Genomic DNA, 24,542 nt, shown 5'->3' with positions numbered 1-24,542 from the left:
CAGAGCTTCAAACACTTCCTGATTAGAGAATATCAGAACAGTAGAATCAACAGAATCAGCATCAGTCACTAACCCTTTTTTAAGCAGGCTTGGTACAGTTTAAGATCAATTTTAAGAAAACAATATACTTAGTCTATCCTAGCAGAATCAAGTAGTCCAGTATCCCTCCAGAGTCAAAATACACTGGAGAAAGGTTTGTGTGGTCTGAGTATATATATATCCTTGAGATGTGTAAGCCACTCCCCCTAGCAGTTAAGAGGACAATTGACCTATTGAAGCTAAAGCACACCTCTCAGAGCAGTTCCTGATTAAAGGCACAGGAGCATCAAACACAACAGAGCTTCAAACACTTCCTGATTAGAGAATATCAGAACAGTAGAATCAACAGAATCAGCATCAGTCACTAACCCTTTTTAAGCAGGCTTGGTACAGTTTGTATAAATTGATTAAAAGGTAATTCCCTGTGTTCGCCGCCATGTTGTTGTTACGTCAGATGTGTTTATGTTGGCAAGCTCGGGCTAGATACATTTTATTTGAGGCTAACTTTGAATTTCCGCCTTGAATGATCGTTTCATCGCACTTTTCCGTGTCGGAGGCTGATTTTCTCCTGCAATGGATTGCAGCATAAATGTATCATGAGCGCATGAAATATTAAATATATAGAGGTAGTAGTGCAATGAATGTATCCTGATATAACGGAGGAAAAGTAATGATTTTTCTCTAAATCTACTCAAGTAGGAGTAAAACTACCTTGACAAGTTACTTGAGTACGTAACGGAGTAAATGTAACTTGAGAGTCGACATTGCCGCTATGTGTGTCCTTGCTCTACACCTTGAATGTCAGCACAACGACACAGCCGCTGGGATTTGGGGAGGCAATTAAAAATAAGAAGCTTATTTGTTGAACCAAAGCGTCCCATTCTCTGGTATTTAGCACATTTGAGCACAGGAGGAGGTGGCGAGCTAAATGAAACGTCCCACGGTGGATTTCATGCTCCTCTGGGACTCCGGTTGCAGCCACAGATGGGAGTCTGGATCCCATTGAGGAACACCTTCTTTTTCTTTTTTTCATCTTGCGTCTGTAAGCTTTTGTTTGGCAGCATCTTTTGCACCAGAAGAAGAAGAAGAAGAAGAGTGGGATTGTCTTTTTCAGACATCATCAAAAGCTGACTCGTTCGTCTGAGGGAGAAACGTGGTTCCCTCCTGGCTTCAGAAGGAGTGTTACTAATGAAAGCCTCTTACACGGCGGCTTCCGGTTATCAAGAATGACGCTGCTATCTGCCAACGGGGGTATCAGCGCCAGTTCATTGTCCAAAAGCTGCACAGAAAACGCTTTGTTGTGATAGATATTAAATGGAGAAATGTTAATTGTTTGGCTTAGATTCTTGATGCTGTCGTTGATGTTTTATGTTATCAAAAGCGTGCAGGTGGAGCGGTGGTTCTTGATAAGGTGTCTGTTATCCTAAATAAAGCACCTGTAGTTGCTCCCATTGGGCGGTTCATCCGACTGTTACCTCGACAAATCAAACAAACAGGAAACCAAAGGGAGGAAGACCTTTGTTTGGATATTTTTCATCGCATCAAGTCGTCTATTTATTGAGCTCCTCCTTTCCCGTCTGCCTCTGGTTTTTAAAGGAAAAACATCAGATGAGGCGGATACACCCATCATGCATCAGTTACATTTGCATAAAAGAAGCAGCGTGCTTTCCACTCGTTTCACCCCGTGGGATTCTGAAGAACCCCGACACCAAATGCATCCTTTCACTTGGATTTCTCTCCAGCCGGAGCAGCATAGTGTCTAATGCCGTCTAATCCAGCCGGGGTAAACCAACAGTGGATTTACAGTTGCTAATCCGTGAAAAGAGGAGCAGTCCAGCATCATTAAGTGGAATGGATAGGCTGTTTTTTTTTTCTCTCCCTCTATTCCAGACACACATGTTGAAATTACGTGATTCAGTCTCACTGAGTTATTTAACAAACGAGACAAAGTGCAGCTGTGATTGGAGGTATTTTAGTTTCTGTACAAAGCTTTTACAAGATTAGTTTATGTTTCTGGATCAGCTTTGTGATGAGGATGATGGACATGTTTATTATATCCTGAAAACCTTACAGGAAAGGGTGGATACATGCTTAACATACAGACCAAGATATTGATCTTGATTATGCCAAACAGAAACACACTGAATACTGAACTATTTCTTTAAAGGCTGCAGCAGTTTTTCACATAATATTTTTAGGGTATTTGATGCTTTTATTAGACAGTGGACAGTTTAGACATGACAGGAAATCAAGAAACAAAGATTCCCTTCCAGATGTAAACTGGGACACAATTATTTATATTTATTTTAATTTTTGTATTTATTTTAATCTTTATTTTAATCTTTATTTTAATCTTTATCATTTTTTATTATTATTTAAATTGTATTCATTGTAAATTTTAAATCTATTTTAATAATAATAATTTTTTCAAAATTTTTATTAATTATTTTTTTTTATTACATTTTTTAATTTATAATTTTTATACATTTGTTATCTTTATTGTGTATTTTTGTGTATATTATTTTTGTTTCATTTATATATTTAAATTTGTATTACATTTTTTAATTTAATATTTTTATATTTATTTCTATCTTTGTTAAATGTATTTTTTTATTTTTTGTGTATGTTTTAAATGGGTTTTTTATTACATATACAATTCATGAAATATTTATTAAAATTGTATTCATTTTACATTTTAAATCTATTTCTTTTTTTTCTTTTTTTTTCAAATTTAAATTAAAAACTTTCTATAAATGTCCTGTGCTGTGAGCGCAACAAAGAAAAATCAATTCACCTTTGTATCGAAGGACGATGGAAGCAGAAGTTTCATAGACCGATATCTTTAAACCTGGACACATGAAACCCAAACTACAGTCTCTGTATTACTATTCTACTCTGGGGCCTTGGACCTCATGGGCAAGTTGGTTTGTAGTGATTTGACTAATTTGTTATAGAGAATTATTTACCACTAAATCAGAGTCTTAACAGAAATTAAACGGGCCTTCAGGTCTTTTCTAATCGATGGGCCCTACATGGGATATTCTATATAAACTCTTGATTAAATTACCACAAATTGATGTCTCACATCGCTAACTTCCAGCAAAGCAGTACCATCTGGGGGAATTTATTATGTATTAAGGGAAAATTAAGATGAAGCTGCCAAGTGTAGTCTGCAGTGTGCTCGGTACATAATGAGCTGTTGAAGGAGCGGTGGCATCGGGGGGGCCACAGCTCATTTTCTCCTCAGGTGCGTAATGGATGAATCCAGCTCTGCTTGGGGGAACTGGCCCTTTTTTTCCTTTATTTTTTACTCTGTTTAGAAAGTTTCATTAGTTTAGTATAGAGCAGAAAAACAGGATGAAAAACTGAAAAGGAAACTGCCTTCACAAGGGAAATATCCCTCTATAACCTCATTTTAAATTTTAATATGCCTGAACATCTGCTGGTACACATCAAAATAAAAGTCCCTCCCTAACACTGAAATCCTCTATTTCTCAGATTCATTTTCATTATTTAGCCTACAAGTGTAACTTTCTTAATTAGACACATTATGAAATTTCACCCAAAGGGATGAACGAACATCTAAACAAATAGTGACTCAAATAATAAGCCTGATAAAACATTCATAAATCCCCCACATGTAGCTCATAAAACCCCTTTATATCACTTTGTAAACGCATAAGGATTGTGGGCCTTTGTTTTTTCGCTTCAAACGCTTTGACGATAATTCCGTTATAAATAGTAAGACGTGGTGTTAAATGAAGCCGTCGGGGTTTAGAAGGCGCTCTCGGAGAAGCAGAACCGTGAAACTATCAATATGGCTGTTCTGCATGAAGCTTGCGCCCACAAACAGGCTGTTTTGTTGCATTTTAAGGTTGACTTATAGAGTTTGGAGTTCATCTTTTGTGGTGGGAAAAAACCCACTGGCTGGCTCTTTCTCTTGCTTCATGCCCCATTTGAAAACAGGCCACATTGAAGTGCTACTGAGGGCTACAAGGGCCAACAGGAATTATGATGCGGACCGCTCTATGACGCATTCTAAGGGTCTCATCTGATGATCGGTGACTCGGAATAATTCGCTGATGCTGTCTGCTGAAAATAGCAAACGGAAATCTTCCGGCGAAAACCACACGCAGGACGTTTCATGTGTGCCTGATTGTCCAAACATACAGTTTTTCAGCCTCAATCCGAAGCCAACAATTTGAACATTAGAGCACAAAGAAGAAACAGACTCTAATTTTAGGTTACATTCACAGCTACCCCCCTCTGGGCAGACGCTTTTCTGTGCTTGCAGTGGTGTTCAGCTAAGATTGGTTTCCGGCTGTGGCCTCCTGTGATCCAGCTGCAGAGATGGGATAAAATAATAAATAATCACAGACCAATCTCGCTCCATGAGCATTGCTGTTCCAGCTTTTTTTTCTTCTCAGCGGGTGTCTGGTGTTACGGCCACTGAGGCAACACGTCAACGAGAGCTCAGGCTTTGGTTTGAATCTGGCTCGTGATCTGCGGCATATGGTGTGAGTGGGAGTAGGGAGGACACTCTGCTGACAGCTGGAACTGGGCACGGGTTGATATCCCCTCTTCCAGGTAGCAGCTTTGCTCTGCCACCAGTTACGTAACGCTGGCACCCGTGCTGCTGCTCAGATTAATACTACAGCAGCCGATGTGGCTTTAATACACTCATGACACAAGGGTGTGTGAATCTGTTTTGATATTTGTGATAAGGCTACTAGGATACTCTTCCATATAATTGTTTATTGACGTTGTTGATATGCTCCAGCTGATGCTATGTGAAATTGTTTTTGATTATAATGTTGAATTCACTCTACGAGCAACACAAACAAAAGGCTAAAAGTCGTCTTAAATGGAAGCCGTTGACATGAAGCTACAGACTGACGCCGACACTTGACACGCTGCAAAAATATTAATCTAGTCTGCATTTTTTTCAGCGCTCAAGTGACAGCCTGAACCAATCATATTTCATAGTTTCACCCTGTTTAATTCCATTGAAAACAAATGCTATTTAACGAAATAACTACGTCAACAAGCGCTTGAGCGACACTTTCTGTAGCTGACAACTCTTGGCCATTTTGTTGCTTTTGTCACTAGTAGTGTGAACACAACAACAAATAGTAATGTAAATGGTTTCAGGACTTTCAGGATTTTGAAAAATGATCGTTTTGTATTTTAAACACTGTCAAATGGGGTTCCACAAGGTTCTATACTGGGTCCTGTCTTGTTCACAGTTTATATTAACAATATTACATCCTTCTTACCAAATAATGGCAATCTTTATGCAGATGACACAACTTTGTATTGCTTTGCTAATACTGTACACTCAGCCAATTAAATGCTACAACAAGCCTTTCAAAATATGCTCTTTCTAATTTGAAATCAGTTCTGAATGCAAAAAAGGCATTGTGGACAATAGTTATTACTACTCTGAATAGACATAGTATTGATAGGGCCTCAGAGTTTAAATATCTTCGTATCTGGCTGGATCACAAGATACGTTTAAATTTCACATTGACGGACGAAATTGGATATCTGTACAGAAACAGCAAATATTTTGTATGTTCAGTAGGAAGCAAATTATTTATGCTGTCTTTCTGTCTCTCTTGGATTATGGTGACGTTATTTATAGACACGCCTCTGCCTCCACTTTTAAACCATTAGATTCAGTTCATCACTAAGCCCTAAGATTTATTATCCGCGACAGTTATTCTACTCATCGTAAAGTGCTGCAGAATGAGTCCTATAGTCAATGGTTTTTTTTATGTGTTTTTGTTTAGATGCTTCAAATATGGTCTGTTGTTAGTAATAGTGTTTGATGTAAATTTGAACCAGATTTCTTTTTAGTTTAGAGGGTATGATTTAAATTTTGTTTCATATTCATTCTCATTATTATCTACCCAAGATCTTCTTCACTGGCAGTGTTTTAGTACATTGTGTAAAAAGTAAAAAAAAAACCAAGTTTAATAAAATCTTAAGTAAAGATGTAAAAATGAAACACCATAATATGGTTTACATTTTGTACTACCTTGTCATTTGCAAGATCATTGTAAAAAAGAAAAGTTATATAAACCAGCTTAAAAGATAAAAATACATCAGTAAATTCCCATCTTGTGAATTGTAAAGCTTTAAAGTGTTTATAAAAAGGCGGTGTTCTAAAGTGGTGTTCATTTGTGAAGATTATCTTGCTGAACAAAACAAGTAAGTAACATATATACGTTTGTAGACACAGAGCTTATTTTCTGCAATAATCCAAAAGCCAATGGAAAAATCCCATTGGCTTTTTGCAATGCGAATTTCATAGGTTGGCCTTCAAAAATACGTCATCGATGCAGCACTCTATTGCGTCTTTGTTTGAAAGTTGGGTATCTCAATCAGCAAGATGTGACAGGCATTTGTTTTATATTTATTTATAAAGCCGTTAATGGCAATTTTCCATCATATATCCCTATTATAGTCATTATTTGACTTGTTACATTACATTACATTACAGTCATTTAGCAGACGCTTTTATCCAAAGCGACTTACAATAAGTGTATTCAACATAGGTATTCAAGAGAACTACTCGTCACCAGAAGTCATAAGTGCATCTCCTTTCTTAAACAAGCATCTAAAAGCATAAACCAGAGCAAAAGTATATTGTTCAACTGATTGGTTACTGCTTAAAGTCCCACATGCAAAAAAACGCTTTTAGTTTTTGGGGAACATATTACAACACACATTCAAACGTAACTTAATTGTACCTATAGGTACTCCGCTCTTAAATGTAACTGTTATTTTATAGTGTTCTGTTTTTGTCTGGTTGTTTGAGGGCATGCACTCAATTATTCCTCGACAGTTAAATGAAATTGCAGATATTGTCAGAAGGATATGGTTGTAAAAAAAGGTTTGCATTGGACGTTAAAACATCGTCATTGAATGTAATCTGGGGTTTAACAGAAATGTCCAATATCATTATTCCTTTAGGAGATATATGTATCTCTTTAGATCTTCCTGGTTCTGATAATATGGCACTATGATACTCCAAAACAAACAGAGGAAGTTAATGGGCCTTTTCATATGTATCTGCAGGTCCAGCTGTCCCCGTTGGAGTGGATGTTCAGGTGGAGAGCTTGGACAGCATATCGGAGGTAGACATGGTAAGTGGCTTAAATGTGTAAAAGCCGTACTCACTCAATGAGTTTCTCTGAAAAAATGGATTATAAATAATGTAGGTGCTGTAAACTGACAGCTAAAAGAAATACAATCTGCTGCAGATACACTTTTAGAAATAGGGGTTCCAAATGGGTTCTTTGTAAGACTTGGGAAGTGTTCCATTAAGAACCCTTTACATCCAAAGAACCCTTTTTGGAAGAAAGAGTTCTTCAAGGATTGTTGAAAGTCCTGGTGTTTAAGAGCCTATATGGTCCACTTCACCAAAAAACTATGATAATGAATCAGGATTGTTGTGGGTTGAGCTGCACCACATCCACCCGGCCGTTTAGGAGCCTCACGAGAAACCCTGGGTTGGTTCTAGATGAAAGCCGTGGACTATAAAAGGGATCTTGGTAGAACTTTCTGGGTGGATACGAATATAAAATGGTTATCGGTAGAACTTCCTGGTTGGGCTCTAGATGAAAACCATGAAATATAAAGTAATTCTCGGTAGAACTTTCTGGTTGGGTTCCGGATGAAAGCCTTTGATTATAAATGGGTTCCCGATAGAACCATCTGAGTAGATTCTAGATTAGAGCCTTTATAATAAAAGGATCTTGGTACAGGATCTTCTTGCTAGCACCCTTAGAAGGTGGAAAGGTTCTGGAAAGAATCTCCAGAGAAGGTTCTTGGAGGAACCATTACACCATAGAAGTGTTGCCTGTCTTGGTAGACCCTTTCACAGATGTTTTTTTCCTATGGGGCAAGTCGAGGAACTCTGTATGGTTGAAGTTGGCACCTTTATTTCTAAGAGGGTACTGAAAATAACTAGAAAATAAAACGCCTGAAACGATTAATCAATTAATTGATTATTCAAACAAATTCCCAGACTCCTGCTCCTTAAATGTTTTCTGTTTTCTGTTTTCTTTACTCCTTCATGAGAGTAAACTGAATATCTTTGAGTTGTGGAAAAAACAAGACATTTCAGGACGTCATCTTGGGCCTTGGAAAACTCAAAGTAATGAGATTATGGGAGAAGTAGTAATATAATGTGATCATTACTACTATTCCAGCAGATTATGTTACTGGTGGCAAATGTAACCCAGAAAATCGATGACAGCCGTGGAAGTTGCAGAATTTGACAAATGAGCTCATACTGCTTCAACACATGGGGGAGAAAGCTCCCGTCAGCCAAAACAGCTAATGAGGCAGGAACCCTTTTCATTTACAGCATGAGAATGAACACATGAGCACAACAATGACTAAGATTATGGTGACGCGTGTCTTCTCAATCCAATTTTTTTGATTTGACTCACAAGATCAGAGCCTGAATGCAGTTCGCAGTAATCCGTTGCCCTTTATCAGATATCTGTGTTCGGCTTTCTGCGCTTTGAACTGACGGACGAACGTAACCTTTTAGTTATAGTCATTTAGCTGTTGTTTTCAGTTGGATTATCAGAATCAGATTATGAAAGCTCAATGGTAGGAATTGTTTATTTTGTTGAGTTATATAATTAAATCAACCTTCTGTTCTGGAACCATAAATTGGATCCAAAAGCGTCGTCCTGATGTTGTGTAAGCTCCCTGTTTGCAAGGACGACCAAGGATTACATTTAATTTGGATCCCAGTGTGCATTTAATTGTTTTGGAGCAGAGGGGAGGAAAAATGCTTTTGATGACATTATGTCACATCACAAAGCTGCAGGATGCAGATACACAGCAAAATCGCTTTTGCCGGTTCATTTAGATGTTAATGGGTTAAGGAAAGACAAACATTTAAAAGGACATCAGTCTACAAATCTCATTAAAAAAGAGATGTGTTAGTTTATCAATACTTTCTGACCTCCCTTGTTGATGGCTCTCAGCTCCAAGCCCTTTGGTTCTTATCTAAAACATTGCGTAAAATCAACCAGTAATTTTTTTTGCAAATTGTTTATCACAACATAAGATTGTTACATTTTATATTCGTCAGTATTTATGCAAATGCAATTTTTAAAATATTTTTAACTATGTGCAATGGTGGAATTATTAATCAAAGCATTATTTTTATAATAATGTTTTACTCTATTTATGTGCAATAGACAAGCAGCCTACTGGACACAGTAACACACTATAATGAACCAGAAACTGTCAAACATGTACCGATACCGGACGGTGTGACGTCTTTGCACAGAAAGGGTGAAGCAATCAAAATAGTCTGTGGGACGGATCGTGAAGTTCTGGGTAGCTCTGAACTAAAATGAGCAACGCCATATATTTATGGTGGACTGATATTTACGGTGGACTGATATTTACAAAAGAAAGACGCCGCTGCAACAGCCGTCCAAAAGTTGAACTATTTTAATATTATATAATATTGTAATAAAAATTTGCTCTTGGAAAACGCTTGCACGATGGTGTATCGCTCTTGCTTTGACTTCCGTACACACTCGAAAAATAGTTTTGAGGGCGCAAAAAAAACCGCGCCATTTGAACGCCCCCTTCGTGCATCGTGCAGTGAATTTCACAAGGGTGCTATTTGTTGCTAATTCACTTTTCATTACAAGGATTGAAGGATTTTGCAACAGGAGGTTGCACAACAACATGCAGTTGTAGCCCGTTTGCTACACAAGAAACACATGAAAAGAAAAAAAACAGTAGTGCATTTCTTGAATTTTTATAAGAAGGGTCGAAACAACAGCAATTATCAGGGCAGATAGAATTGTTGACATCTTAACATTGAAACTTTGACCTCAAGGAAACATTGTCCATCAACTTTAACTTTGAGCTCCATTGATGTAAACACAGAGTCAATCTCCTCAGGTCCCACCGGAGTTCTGCACTCTGTCCTGCAGTTTTACCGTCAAGTGCAGCTTGATCCTGAATAAACGACGTAGCCAGCTCAACCTCCCGATGTTGGGTTAGTCTGAAGTCTCAAAAGTTTGAGACAGAATGTTTTATTTCTTCTTTCCAAAGCTACATCGTCTCGCTTTAAAATATTCAGCCCTCCAGGACCCTTAAAGAAATCAATTTGTCCTAGTTTAAAACCGCTAATATGCTCGCAGTTATGTAAAACGTTCAAGGATACGTTGAGATCACAGCACTTGAAAACATCTCTCGTTAGTAACCTACACATCACGGTTGTTTCGCTGGACAGATTGACACAGATCTTACGCAACATCAAAGGTACTTTCATGTTGGGTGCCAAGAGTACAATGTGTTGCTGCAGCCATTATTCCAAACTGATCTGGTGTTACGTAATGCCATGAGGAGAGTGGGAGAGAGGATGATCTGTTCGGCCGAAAGGGGGGGGTAGTGAAGTATTGCCTGCATAGCAACAGTGGTTGTAGGCGAGAAGACAAGGGGTAATCTAGGACCAATGGAGGCTGTGGATGGTGCTTGGGCGACATATGTTCAGCACTTCTCTTGAGCGTGTATGTTGAGTCATAATCAATCCATATAATCCAGCAGCACTGATAATCCCAGAGGAATTCAATAAACCAAGAGGCGGCAAGCAAGTAGAGTCCGTCGTAGTGAGACTTAATCCAGAGGCTTTTTTCTGTCCTCTCCCCCCCCCACATTAGGACTTCACCATGACCCTGTATCTGCGGCACTACTGGAAGGACGAGAGGCTGGCCTTCCCGAGCACCACCAACAAGAGCATGACCTTTGACGGCCGCCTGGTGAAGAAGATCTGGGTGCCCGACGTGTTCTTCGTCCACTCCAAGAGGTCCTTCATCCACGACACCACCACTGACAACATCATGCTGCGGGTGTTCCCCGACGGCCACGTCCTGTACAGCCTGAGGTGAGGACAGGAAGCAACCCGCACACACCACACACACACACACACACACACACACACACACACACACACACACATATACACACATATCTGCTATCTCGGGGCTTTTTCTCACACCAACCAAATGCGACTTGGCAGGCCTTTGTAGCAGCCTGCAGAGAGCTGGTGATGTTTACTCTCTGCTGTTTTTACCCCCACAGGGTTACAGTCACTGCTGCGTGCAACATGGACTTCAGTCGTTTCCCTCTGGACTCGCAGACGTGCACGCTGGAGCTGGAGAGCTGTAAGTACTCCACTCTGTTGCTGAAAACATAGACTGTATATAAGAAGTGGACGTAGTCATTGGTTTGTGGACTGACGTTTTGAAGCCTTGAGTTCTGCATTTTTTTGTTTGCCTTGGCTTTTTGCAACCAGTGAGCAAAAGTGTTCATAGTCTATTTGCTAAATGGAGCATCATTTACTAAATGAACATCATGCTGTATTGAAGAAGACTTGAAACTAGAGATTGAGACCATAAACTCATGTTTACAATGTTTACTGAGGGAATAAATCAAGAGAGAAGTAGAGTCATTTTCTCATAGACTTCTATACAACCAGAGGAGTCGCCCCCTGATGGACAGGAGAGAGAAGTTTTAAGACACCATAACCTATAAGACCATGAAGCGGAGTATGCTTTAGGGCGGGGCTACACAGTGATTTACAGGTTGCTAACAGAGCTGTGTACGTCCCTCCTTCACAGTCCAAATATTGTCGCTAAACTAAAATTCATGATGCTTTCGACCACTTCTTATATACAGTCTATGTTTTGCACATACAAGGTTTTTGACTTGGTGATTGGTGCGTGACAATAAACACAGTGCAATAGTATAAGAAATGATTAAAAATAAATTATATGAAAATGTATAATAGAATATGATAAACAAACAAACAATAATTTATCCTTGCATTCATGCTTTCTGTCCCTCAGATGCGTACACAGACGAAGACCTGATGCTGTACTGGAAAAGCGGCGATGAGTCTCTGAGCACCGATGACCGGATCTCTCTGTCTCAGTTCCTCATCCAGAAGTTCCACACCACCTCCAGACTGGCGTTCTACAGCAGCACAGGTAAAACAACGCAGAGTTTACAAAGAACTTTATTCATTAGTCTGATTTACCCAATGGTTAAAAGTGTTGACTGCTCCTAAAGGAGACCTCAAGCTCACTGTGTGGCAATTAGTATTGAGTATTTTGATTAAGTTGTTATTATAAACCAAAACAGAAAGCACCTTAATGCCGTTAATCTTGAGGCCCTTTATTGTCGAGGGCCTACGTGTCAAAATCTACTTCTAATACCATAAATATTTCATTTGTAATTATGCCTACATGGTGCACTGTGCAAACAAATTCATGTTTAATAAAAGTATAACCAAGTAGGAGAACACAAGGGAGCCTCGCTGCTGACAGGTTAATCAGACCCTGATATTAAAGAGTCTGAAGTTAGTGTGTTTGCTGAGTGGAACCTCAACGAGGCAAGACTTTAAATTAACATTAAATTCTTTAATAACACCTGCTCTCTTAGGCACTTTAGTTTATATATAATAGTATGATGTTTTTTTCTCACAATTTGCTTTTCTGAACACGTTGCAAACTTTGCTCAAGGACAGTTCTTTGTCTTTTTGGACTCGATCTCCTATCTGCTCCTCTTCTTTGACTCAAGTGCAGAGACCTGCCAATTATTGTGTCAATAAAGCTGATTCTGATGATTGTGTCTTCACTTAGTGTAGAATCAGCTCAGGCAGTTTTAAGATCCTCATGGGTTTGAAAAATTCTTGCCTTCGCCAGCTTTAATGAGGCCTCCTGGCTTCATTAAAGCTGTCATTTCAAAGTCAAATTAATTTATTACAAAAAAAATGTAAATCGTTTCCCGATACTGAATGACAGGGCTGGGTATCGGTACTGGATACCTTTTAGTTGTCGGCCGAAATAACCCAATATCAAGTAGCATTGAATCTTCTCCAGTCAAACGATACCTGAAATCGATCCTTTTAGAGACTGTGACCTCATTAAAGATGTTTTTGGCCAGTAAGTAATGACATTTTACACCAAAATGGATGTAAACTGCAACTTGAATGGACATTGTTTCTTTAAAGAAAGCCGTTTTCATGGTAGAAAATACTGCTACTAAAGTTATTAAATAGAAACATATCAATTATATTCATAAATATAAAAGCTGAAGGCTCCTATTGAGTGAAGCTTTCAGTTAAAGCTCTGAATATAATTGTTTGGCTTTGCCCAACGAGCTGTTACTCAACCGAGGAGATTAGCAGTGGATCCAGAGAAAAGCTGTTCCTCTGAGAAAATGTGTTAGTAACTCAGGAAGTAGAGCACTAATGTGGAAAAAAACAAGCCTTTTGGGCTTTTTAATTTTTTTTCGCATATTTCCTCACATTGTTATTTGATACCTTGATACGTTGTTATCCAATATAATTATTTTTTCTCTATTCAGATGTTGTTTTGCTTTGTTTTATAGGCCCATCCAGATTTCTATCACCCCTGTGCAGATTGATTTATTTCCACCTGGCTTTGTGTTTATTGTTGTATTTTCGCACATCATTTCTGTTTTACCTCTGACACATAAAATGATTTGTAAACATTCTCGTTATTCTGCTTCTCCCTTGTCTCCAGGCTGGTACAACCGTCTGTACATCAACTTCACTCTGCGGCGTCACATCTTCTTCTTCCTGCTGCAGACCTACTTCCCCGCCACCCTGATGGTCATGCTGTCCTGGGTGTCCTTCTGGATCGACCGCAGGGCCGTCCCCGCCAGGGTCTCATTAGGTAACACAGCGACCATCCTGCCTGTTCACATTTGATGTGTGTCCAGAGCACCATGACGGTGACCTGTAGCACAACGCCAGAGGCCTTCAAATGCAAGAGGAGTTCAACATTTTGAGAAATGTTTTGGAGTCAAGCAGTGGTTAGCCTAGCTTAGCATAAAGGCTTGAAGTAGGGGTAAACAGCTAGCCTGGCTCTGCCTTAAAATTAAAATAAAAACATCTCCAAACACCGCCAGAGCTAATTATCACACTAGCTGTGTTTAAATCAATGCATTTTTATGCACATTTAAAAGTTTTGCATAGAAAATCTGTACATCCTGTGCAGATGTTAGTTTCAGATGGATTTTTCCTTTGTAATAAAAGAGTTGATGAGCTAAATATATTATGGAAACGCCTCTGCTGGATAAATTCTGACATAGAGGACATTTAACTCACATGACTGATCAGTTTCTGCTGTCTTCGTCTCCGGACAACATGAAACATGGCCAATACCAGCTAACACAAATGAATAATTAAAACCTAATTGAATCCAATCCCTGAAGACCTCTCTCCATTTTTCTCTTGTAGATTGTTTGACGGCTGAAGACACTTGTTTTCTTCCTCTACTCGTTTTTTTTGCAGGATTACAGACATGTGTAGTGCCCGGTTCGACCAAACTAAACTATAGCCAAGTTTATTGTCTCCAAACCAGTTAACGGAATTTGCATTTCTTTTTGGTGACATTCCAAATGTTTACCTAAAATTCACTTCAATTGACTTGCAACACGGCTATTGACTCTTGCTTGTTTAATCTGCACACAAATTGAAACGTAATTTGACAATTTGTGGTTTTAAGAGGAGTTTCACCCTCAATGTTCTCAACTTAACGACTAAGTGGTTGACTTTCATGTTTTTTTTTTTTAAAAGCACCTAGCAACAAATCTATAAAGTTTACCTTAACTCCTCTCCCTTGAAAAACTTATGGACTCGCTCTTAAATTTCCACTGGGACGCCCTCTGAAGTCGGATTTCTGACTTAGAAAGTTGGAAGAACTTCACCAACCCCAACCTGCAAAATATCCAAGATTACTGCAGAAGTGAAAGCTGTAATAATAAACTGTTTATTAGCACTTCTGTCTTGTCTGTGCCTCATTAAATCAGACGTTCACACAAAGATGTTCAACTTCCATCTGTGGACATGTTGCTACGGTGTCTCTTATGCTAAAAATACAGCGTATTTGTTATCAACTGGTTTCATTCAGACTTGTTGTACTGGAACACATCATTTCACATCATCCCCATTGTCTGGCTTGGGACCACCTTCTCCTTTTCTTTTTGTTTGAACAGTTTCAGTTTCCCCAGTTTTCTAGTCTTTGCCCTCCAAGTTCCAGAGCTAATCTCTGATATAAACATGGACATGAGTCCTCTTCATATTTGTTTGTCCTCTGTGCTTCAGGTATAACCACGGTGCTCACCATGTCCACCATCATCACCGGAGTCAACGCCTCCATGCCTCGGGTCTCCTACATCAAAGCCGTGGACATTTACCTCTGGGTCAGTTTCGTCTTCGTCTTCCTGTCCGTGCTGGAGTACGCTGCCGTCAACTACCTGACGACGGTGAGGGACGGCAAGGACCGCAAGCTCAGAGAAAAAGCCCGGCAACAGGTACCTTATTTTTTTCAGAAACGGCGTACATCTCCAGAACTGTACTTTCAACTTCTTATTAAATCCTGATTCCTTTTTATTTTCCTCTCTTTTGGCCCAGTCTCAGACACTCCCATGCACCTGCGGCATGTCCCACGCCAGGACCATGATGCTGGACGGCACCTACAGCGAGGCGGACGCCAACAGCCTGGCCGGGTACACGCGGGGCTCCATGGCGGCTGAGGATTCATCAGAAAAGCAGGAGCGGATGGTGGTTCATCTCTCTCTGGACACCGAGCCCACGGGGACCAAGAAGAAGGGCATCCGCGGCTTCCGGATCATCCAGAACACCCACGCCATCGACACCTACTCCCGCATGATCTTCCCCGGCGCCTACATCCTGTTCAACCTGGTCTACTGGTGTGTGTACTGCTGAGCGTCTGTGCGTTTGAGACGAAACTGTAGCAGTGAAGGACATAAAACTGTAGCAGTGAAGGACATGAAACTGTAGCAGTGAAGGACATGAAACTGCGAAACCTTTTTGTTGACCTTAGAAGAGAGAGACACAGCTGTTTCTGGAGGAGCAGGTTTTACTGGATTGCAAAAGAACATCAGAAGCTTCTGGGTGTGAACATTTCATCGCTGGACTGGAGCTCTTCAACAGCTTCTCCTGCTTTACATGATTATATCAGAAACTCATTTTTACCCCTCAATCAGTGTGCGAAACACGTACGCAATATACAAGATTTAATGGATGCAAGCAAATACAACTAGGCTGTTCACACTTTGCAGACACATCAATCAGTAATCAGCTTATATAGTTATCAATAAAACCGCTCACACAACTACACAACTACGCCCTCAAACAGAATATGCACGCTCGCCTCTCTTTCTCTAGCCCGACAAACAGACTTTCTTCTAGTTGCCGTCCTGGTATCCAAGAAGAGAAGAGACAATGTCCTGCTTTAATCAGGTTCTCATGAAAAGGCACTGGATCAAATTTGTCCAAAAGGGGTTTCCGTTTAGGTCCACAAACTGACATGAGGACAGCATTGCTTCGCGCAACCCTATTGCGGTTCTGGCTGTCTGTGTGTTTAAACGTCACGGCGTAAAATTGTCTCGCGCTCTCACTGTTCATATTTATGAATATATGTTTTGGAGCTTGAATAATGACAACTGCTGGGCATAAATAAGCTTTTAAAAGACATCTTAGTGACAAGAGAAAAATACAGTAAATGTCTTGTGATTTTAGCTTTTGCAATTGAGGCTTTCAGGGGGTCTAAAGTGGGTCTCAATCATACTCCAAAAACATAGTGGGGCTGGTTTCACAAGTATTGCTCCTTGACAAGTTAAATTACAGTTAAGAAAGGTTACCCAGCATAACCAAGTTCATAGCAGCAGCATCACTGTTGGCTCTGCAGCTCTGCTTGCTAATAATATGCCCAGAGGTGACATCCTACCAATGTTTGAAAGCTTTCGTAGCAAATCTATCATTTGTCTGCAGCTTATTTTAAAATGTAATTTTTGTGGCACTGAAAGCGAAAAACCACGTGTGTCATTTGACACTCCTACGGTGCACTGCATCAGATTAGAAATGTCAACACACAGAACCAGCAGTTTTATAGGAAAATGTTGCTATTTAGGCAAAAATGTTTTGATATTACAGAAAGCCCTTAACACATTACGTTTTAAATTATTGATATGATATAAATGGAAGTTTAAATTATTCATAATGAGAAATTGGCGTCATGCAATCGATAGTTGGAAGAAGTATCACTCTGTTGGAGTGGTGACTGGTGTACAGTGGTGTTACAGAGTAAAGCTTCTCTTGCCTCTTAACAATCTTTGGCTGAGTACAAATGCCGTCCTGCAGTGAAAACATAATTTACATAAATTAGTGACTGCTGATTTTACCTACCACCGGCCAAGTTTGTCATTTTTACCAGTGAGAGCATCAGGAGTATTATTATTGATTAATTATTATAATTAATTGATTAATTATTTATTAATTTAATAAAATATTGTCCTCTGGGGTAAAAACAGCTTTGGGTGTGAGGTCCTCATTTGATGCTGAAAAATCAAAACAAGCTCGGAGTAGAGACGTCGAAGCAGTTTGAAGAGCGTCCTAACACTTTTGGTGCATGTTTGGGCATTTAAAACAAAAGGAGTACTCCTTCAGCTCCAGTGGGGCCTCCGCCTGCAGTCAGAGCTCCGGCGGGAGGTGGAGCGCTCAGCTCCCGGCAGCAGCAGAGTCTCCTCCTCCTCCTCCTCCTCCTCCTCCTCCTCCTCCAGGAGCAGAGCTTCTACTCTCTGCTCCTCCGGTCCCAGCTGTGAGCCAACACCGACACCATGCTGCTCGAGACCCAGGACGTATTGCTGGACCCACTGGAGGGAAGGGGGGCACGGGAGAACCAGAACCAGGATTGAGAGGGGAACACTGTTGCAGGCCTGCTGCAGTAAAATGAGAGGTTTTCTAAAGGGACTCTGGTGCTCGGAAACATTATCGCTGGTTTCCCCAGGGAACCGCCCAAATCATCACAAGATGAAAGTTCCTGGTTGTAGCAATGTTTCCCTGCTACACTGAACATTGGAGTTTTAGTTAAATGTCTTTGTAATGTTTATGATAATGTGGATAAATACGCAGATTTAAGGGTTGTTATTTCTTTAAGTGGACGTACAACAACCTGTGCAATTGCTTCCATCTCATCCACACTGGCGGCCATTTTTCTGGCCTGTTGGTGTATTTTTTTTAGCTACGTAGGCAGATCATGTCCCCATTCTTTATCCGGCCTGCAGAAATCTGATTGAGAAATTGTTTCTTCAACTTTAGGAGACAGCTGTCGATGAGTCCAACACCAGATCTATTTTATTTGCTAAATGTTTTTTTAGAAGAGGGTGGTTTTTCACAGGTCTGGAAAGAGACTACAGATGCTTTACAGCAAGCAGAATAACAGAAACCATGGATATTTCATCACCTTATGAAGTCAAGTGAGAAAATGAGCAACAATTATGTGGGTTTTTTGATAAAACAAACAATATTAGTCAGATTTTACTCCCCTTTAATCTCCGTTTTGGTCTCACTTCTGAGAAATATCAGTTTCTTGAAGTGTCATGGGTCAATGTCATGACTATATTGATTGGCAGAGCTTTTAGGTTGTGCAGAAAGCTTTGCACATCTGTGTTATCCGAAGTTGGACTGCTAGATCTGAGCCAGTCAATTTTTTTGTGCAAACCAGCCTCCCGTCTAGACTTCCCTAATCACCCTGCTCTTCACTGAAACTCTCTTTCATGCAGATCAAACTGTCAAAAATATTAAGAGCAGATCATTTTGCTGCTTTTTTCCTCTTTAACCTTTGGATCTGACTGAGTCATAAAAGTGTCCAGAGCAGATGGCTAATGAGGCAGTAAGTGTGCGAAATACCACGCTGTCTTCCCTTAACGGCACTCCTGCTACAGTGAAGGCATTTCAATTAAAGTGACAGTAAATGCTGCTGCCCTGTGTAACTCATGGACTACTGTTGGAAATAACCAGACTGAATCAACCCAAAAAGCCAGGATTAAACCGGATGTTACTGCTGTATGGGGATTTTAAAGCACCACACAACACTATTGCTGAGCAAAGTCTTTCTATTTATTCATGTATTTACAGCTTGTTCAATCACTCAGTTTCTTTCATTTGATATTTATTTATTTATTAATTTATAGTGCAGCGATAGATTCATGTGCCATTATACCTTAAGTTGGCAAAGAAACACGAAACAGGGCTTGTATAGAAACTGCTTGATGCATGCTGCAGAGGAGCAATGCTGTATCTTTCTAGATGTAAATTTCTTTGAAAGGACTTGAAAACATGGGAAGCTTTACTAGCGATGTAACCAACTTGAACCGCCTTAACTTTGTTTTTTATACACCAACATGGTTTAATGGCTGTATATTAGTTTTTTTCATTTGTCTGTTTGCCTACAATGAGTGAATGCATCAAATTCAGCATTTCACCATGTGGGTAAATAGTAAGTTCTGCAGTTTACTTCCACAATACTGGTGCACAAGTGTGTTTCAAACGCAGGTTCTACCTTCCAAAATATCCACTTTTTAAAGGAGTAGTTTTTTGGGGAAATTAGCTAGATGAGAAATTTATATAAATTCATTGTCTGTGCATGTTAATTTACAGAGCTGGACCAAGGGGCTAAAGCTTAGCGTAGCATAAAGACTGGAAGCTTTATTGCCTCTGTCCAAAGTTTTTAAAGTTCAATGATTACCATGTAGCATCCTATTTGTTTATTCAGTACTTAAACAGAATTGTAAGATTAATTGTAAAAAAAAAAAAAGTAGGCTAGTAAGCTAGCTAGTCTACGAAGCTCACTCCAGCTTTCTTCCTGAGGCTGTTGGGCCGATTTTCTATAATCAGTGTAGCTTGAAAGCATGGTGGAATTAGCTACGTAGCTGGCTAACTAGCCAGCGTTAAATGAGTAAACCACTATTTGGTTATTGCACAGATATGAGAATAGCATTTATTAATTTAACTAACTACTTCTTTAAAGCCAGGGTCGTGACCTGCGTAGTCATCTTTTCAGTAACCAACAAGGCGCATTAGCTTCATGGCAGCAATCATTTGCCAAAACTAAATGTGATTTTTTTTTTTTTTTTTTTATGTATTTAATTTTTATTTTAAGTGGTGCATATCATTTTGGAATGAAACTCTCATAACAGCAAGTCAGCTGGTGTCTCAGTGCAAAAATAACAAAACAACAAAGGAAGACGCACGCTTGCAGATCCGCCAGCTCCGTCACTTCTACTTCATCTTCAGAAAAAAATTCAGAATGTAATGCTTTCAGAGCAAATTTCATAAATAAAAGACTTTCTTTCACACATGTAAACGAGTCCTGATTTACAGCGTTTGAAGATCCGACACATCGGACCGATTTAAGGATTTTTGAGGCAACAATGGCGTCTAGCTCCTCCACTCTGGATTTCTGGTGACAGCGGTGGCTAAGAAGCAGCTTTAATGAAAACATTCATAACTTCCAAGAATAATGTATCAGACACAATCTTCCTGTATGACGCACATCTGTCTTTAATCCAGATTTTAGAGAGAGCACTCTGGGCACATCTAATCCCTAAATAAACAAATCACGTCAGATTTGCCTATGCTACCACTACTTTAAAAAAAAAAAAAAAACAGCACTGCAGCCGCGCAACTGATCCCACGCTGTCGTCCTTGTTGTTCATAAATGTATCTGCTGCTTTAAGGTACCACACTGACTCATTCTCTGATATGTCTGGCTCTGGTTTAGAGCACACAGGCAGATCCTCTCGCTGTCTGCTCCGGCTTGTAATATGTTGTGTCTTGGATGAAATAATAAACATTTATACACATTTCTTTGAAAAGCTAAAAAAAAAGGAAACATGATATAAATGGTTTATAAATCCCTGTGTATGAAAAGCCGTCGGCTTTGGGTAGTTTGGTTGGATTTGGACAGGAAGGAAAAGGATCAGATTTGAACCGAGCATGACCCAGAATTAGGGGGTTTTGGTCAACGTTTTCTTTTTTTTTAGTAGACATTAAAAAATCTGCTTTACAGAGGTTACAACCCTTAATTGGTGCCCTGAGAGTCACCCTCATTAACAGGGTAACTCAGGTAGAATGCTTTGTTTCAGTTAATGTATTAATACATCTAATAAGAGTGCCAAAAGGATTAAATATTAGGGCCATTGACGGACATAGAATGCTGTTTTTAGCAATAATTAGTTTTGTATGAGGACACTAAATCAACGATGTGTCATCTCCTGCACTGTTAATATAAAAGAAGTTCCCTCCTCACTTGTAAATCCCATCTATTTAATCAATTGTTCTCTGTTATTCTCAATAACTTTGACCTGGATGTTGAAGTTCCCAGTGAAAATTCTTTCAAATACGTTTTGGCTATTTTCATGCATGCTAATTAATATGCAAAAGTCAGAAAAGGCTTAAGTACACAACGTATTTGGAGCAAAACATCAACATTTTCAGAAATACACTTTTTTGCTTTGTTTATATGAATAAGGAGTTTGAAATTTATGTCACGTCTGTGTTTTAAAGCCACATTCATTGATTTTAATGGCCTCTTCAATGCAAAAACAACATTTTCTATCCTTATAAAAACCATACAGTGGCTGTACATTGGTTGGTGATAGGCCTTGTTATTTTTTCAACAATACCCAGTCCTAGTTAATGTGCACCAGCTGAGATCTTAAACCTGCATCATTTCATATTTTGACCATGTGGAAGCAGCTCAACTATCTGGAAAAAAGTAGACTAGAGACATAATAAAAATAACTTTATATGTCTTACCACACAACCATTAGCTAAAGCTTAACACATGGCATTAAATATGTGACAGGAAGTTCAACAACAGGTCAGAGGATGACTTTGCAAATAGACTAAACTACTCAAAGATACTTTAGTCTCTCTGAAGCCTGTACTGTTAGGCTGTAACATGCTATGTGGTATTCTGCTGACATCTGCTGGTTTTACTAAGCTACATCCTGCAATGAAAGCCGTGTGTCTAAATCGACATGTGTAATAACTGACTCATTTTTATGAACCATCTTGCAGATAAACAGCAGCGAGACAGAATTGTTGATATATTGGTGATATTGTCTCCTGAGTCACTAATTCACACTATTCAGTAGAACAAAAGTCACCAGATTCCTCTTATCGACAACTTAATTTTCTCATTTCCAGCTTGAAAGCATTTTAGCCAATTGACCAAAGAATCTCATCACAAGGTTGCTTTCAACCGTATCTCATGGACTTCATCAGCAGATTGCATTTGCTCAGTTGCCATACAATTGATTTAAACAGTCTTAAAATAAAGATTATTTTTTTAGATAAAATCAGATATTATCAATATAGCTTCATCAAACCTGTTTGATATTATCCATAATTTAAATAAGCAGATGAGTCATTCTTCTATTTTTCTGTAAACATTTACTTGACATCAACTTCAAGGGAGACTCTACAGATAAATAGGGTAAAAGATTTACTAATATATATCAACATAAAACTTACATTACTACAATCATTTTTTGTATTACAAGTTTTCAGAATTGTTATTTAATTATTCAAATGAGGCATTATCTGATGGTACATTTTGGTGAATTTAGTAGAAATTGACAAACGCACAAAGACAAAATAGTAAAATAAAGACCTAAATGTGTTTTTTTTCCACTAGTCTGAAAAAACCCCATTATGGAAGCAAAATAGAACAAATATCAAGTGCATGAAAAGCAATGTGTCTGACCTTTATGATTTAAAAATGGTACAAAAAGAGTGTATGTTTTCATGGATGACTGCAGAAATAAATGTTTGTAGCATTATACAGCTTGTGTCTCTGTGTGATGCACAAAGCATAATGGGGGAAAAGCTGTCACTCTGCATCAAGCATCCAATCATTTACTGCTGGATGTGCTGAAAACACTGGTGAGGAGAGGAAGCAGTGGAGTGATGCAATACAAACAAACATCAGTGCATCTATCAGTGAAAAGACACTTTTAGAAAAATGATCCAATTGTATTTTCATAATAAATAAAGGTCAAATACAAAATTTCATTTTGACCTCCTGCCTGCCTGGTTCTGACCTCGAGTAAACTCCTTATTTCATCGGCCTGAGGCGTGTTTGGGTTCAAACTGGTCGCATATTTAGTTTTTTACAATCATAATCTGTAATGTGACCAGAATCTATAGCTGTTAGATAAATGTAGTGGAATAAAAAGTACACATTTCACTCTGAAATGTAGCTTAGAAGAAGTAATAAGAAACATAAAATAGAAACATTCTGCAGCACTTGGTTACAGTAGCTTCCAAAAAATGTCTACTTGATGGGAAAACAAGCTAGTGCTCATTGTTCAATATCCAAAGAATATTGTAGATCTAGAGAATTCAGAATCAATTATTTTGCAAGAGTATTATGTCACTCTCTTCATTTAGTATCTAGTGTTTGATCAAATATCTTTTTCACATTTTTTGCAGCAATTTTACGCCTAGTAGACCAATTTTATTCTATTTGGTATTTTATTAAAACTTGGAAAAAAATTATAAAGAATCTGTTTATTTATTTCAAATTAATAACAAAAATATATATATATATTTTATTATTAAAAAAAATGATAGCATCCACATAAATTCCAACATATCTATAAGAAGTAAATTGTTTAATATGTTGCTTTTAATGATGTTGTTCACTCATCTGACCACATGGTGGAACTATGTGGTTAACAAACTTCTTTCGGCTGAAACCATCGTGGCGGCGTCCAACGATTCCAACAGAAACATAGCTGCAGTATTTCATTGTTTGACATAAACATAAGGCCTTGTTCAGAAAATATGCTGTCTTGTTTACCGTCCTCTGACCTCGACGTCTTCACATGCAGCTGCTCAAAGACAAAATACAGCTCGGTCAGATTTATGGCACCTCTCATGCAGGAATAACTGGCCAACAAGGGGCCAACAAGTCACTCTGGAGTTACCTTTTCAGACATTTTACCCACAATGCAGACCTCTCAGGTCATCTGGGACGAGTCTGCTTTCTGTCCACAGAGTCAAAACTAACATGGAGAAACAGCGTTTAATTGTTGTGCTCCATATATCTAAAGAAAACTGCAGGTCAGCTGCAACTCTCACTTCTATTCTTCTGTTTTATTCCTATATTCTATACCTTATCTTATTCTATTTTTGCTTGTTTTTGTTTTCTATTCTCTTGGCTCTTAAATGACTGTTTTAATCATATTTTCATGTCCTTTAAGAAAGTGTTTCTTTTTTCACTTTCTCTTTAAAAGTTTTATGTAAAGCGCGTTGAATTGCCTCGTTGCTGAAATGTGCTACATCCATTAATTTCCTTTGCCTTTAAATTATAATTCAGCTGCGCATTTAAATGACTTACTTTCATTTTTCTAACTGCAAATGTTTTGGAGATTCTTGTTTTTTGTAAAGCTGCAGAAATCAATATTTTTATGTTGTTATTTATAATGTAAAAGGTGTCACTTGCGATGATGAAACCACAGATGATTTTCACCAACTCTGCAGTTTAGCTGGACTTTGCTGGGCATTTTATTGTTTTTTTTTCCAGTTTTCTTTAGTGAAAACAATCTGA

The 24,542-nt window shown here is 38.8% G+C and overlaps 1 protein-coding gene across 1 annotated transcript in view; it reads left to right on the top strand.

The window, feature by feature from the left end:
* Positions 1 to 16,713, top strand: part of LOC129106785 (gamma-aminobutyric acid receptor subunit rho-2-like) — a 20,033-nt gene extending 3,320 nt beyond the window's left edge. Inside the window, exons 3-9 of the mRNA XM_054618006.1 lie at positions 7,123 to 7,190; positions 10,749 to 10,972; positions 11,170 to 11,252; positions 11,937 to 12,077; positions 13,638 to 13,790; positions 15,224 to 15,432; positions 15,539 to 16,713. Coding sequence (XP_054473981.1) covers positions 7,123 to 7,190; positions 10,749 to 10,972; positions 11,170 to 11,252; positions 11,937 to 12,077; positions 13,638 to 13,790; positions 15,224 to 15,432; positions 15,539 to 15,847 — 1,187 coding nt within the window. The 3' untranslated portion in view covers positions 15,848 to 16,713. The remainder of the gene's footprint in view (positions 1 to 7,122; positions 7,191 to 10,748; positions 10,973 to 11,169; positions 11,253 to 11,936; positions 12,078 to 13,637; positions 13,791 to 15,223; positions 15,433 to 15,538) is intronic.
* Positions 16,714 to 24,542: the final 7,829 nt, after the last annotated feature.

This window comes from Anoplopoma fimbria, chromosome 18 (genome assembly GCF_027596085.1).
Source record: "Anoplopoma fimbria isolate UVic2021 breed Golden Eagle Sablefish chromosome 18, Afim_UVic_2022, whole genome shotgun sequence".
Taxonomy (NCBI): Eukaryota; Metazoa; Chordata; class Actinopteri; order Perciformes; family Anoplopomatidae; genus Anoplopoma; species Anoplopoma fimbria.
This window is presented reverse-complemented; position numbering and strand designations above follow the sequence as displayed.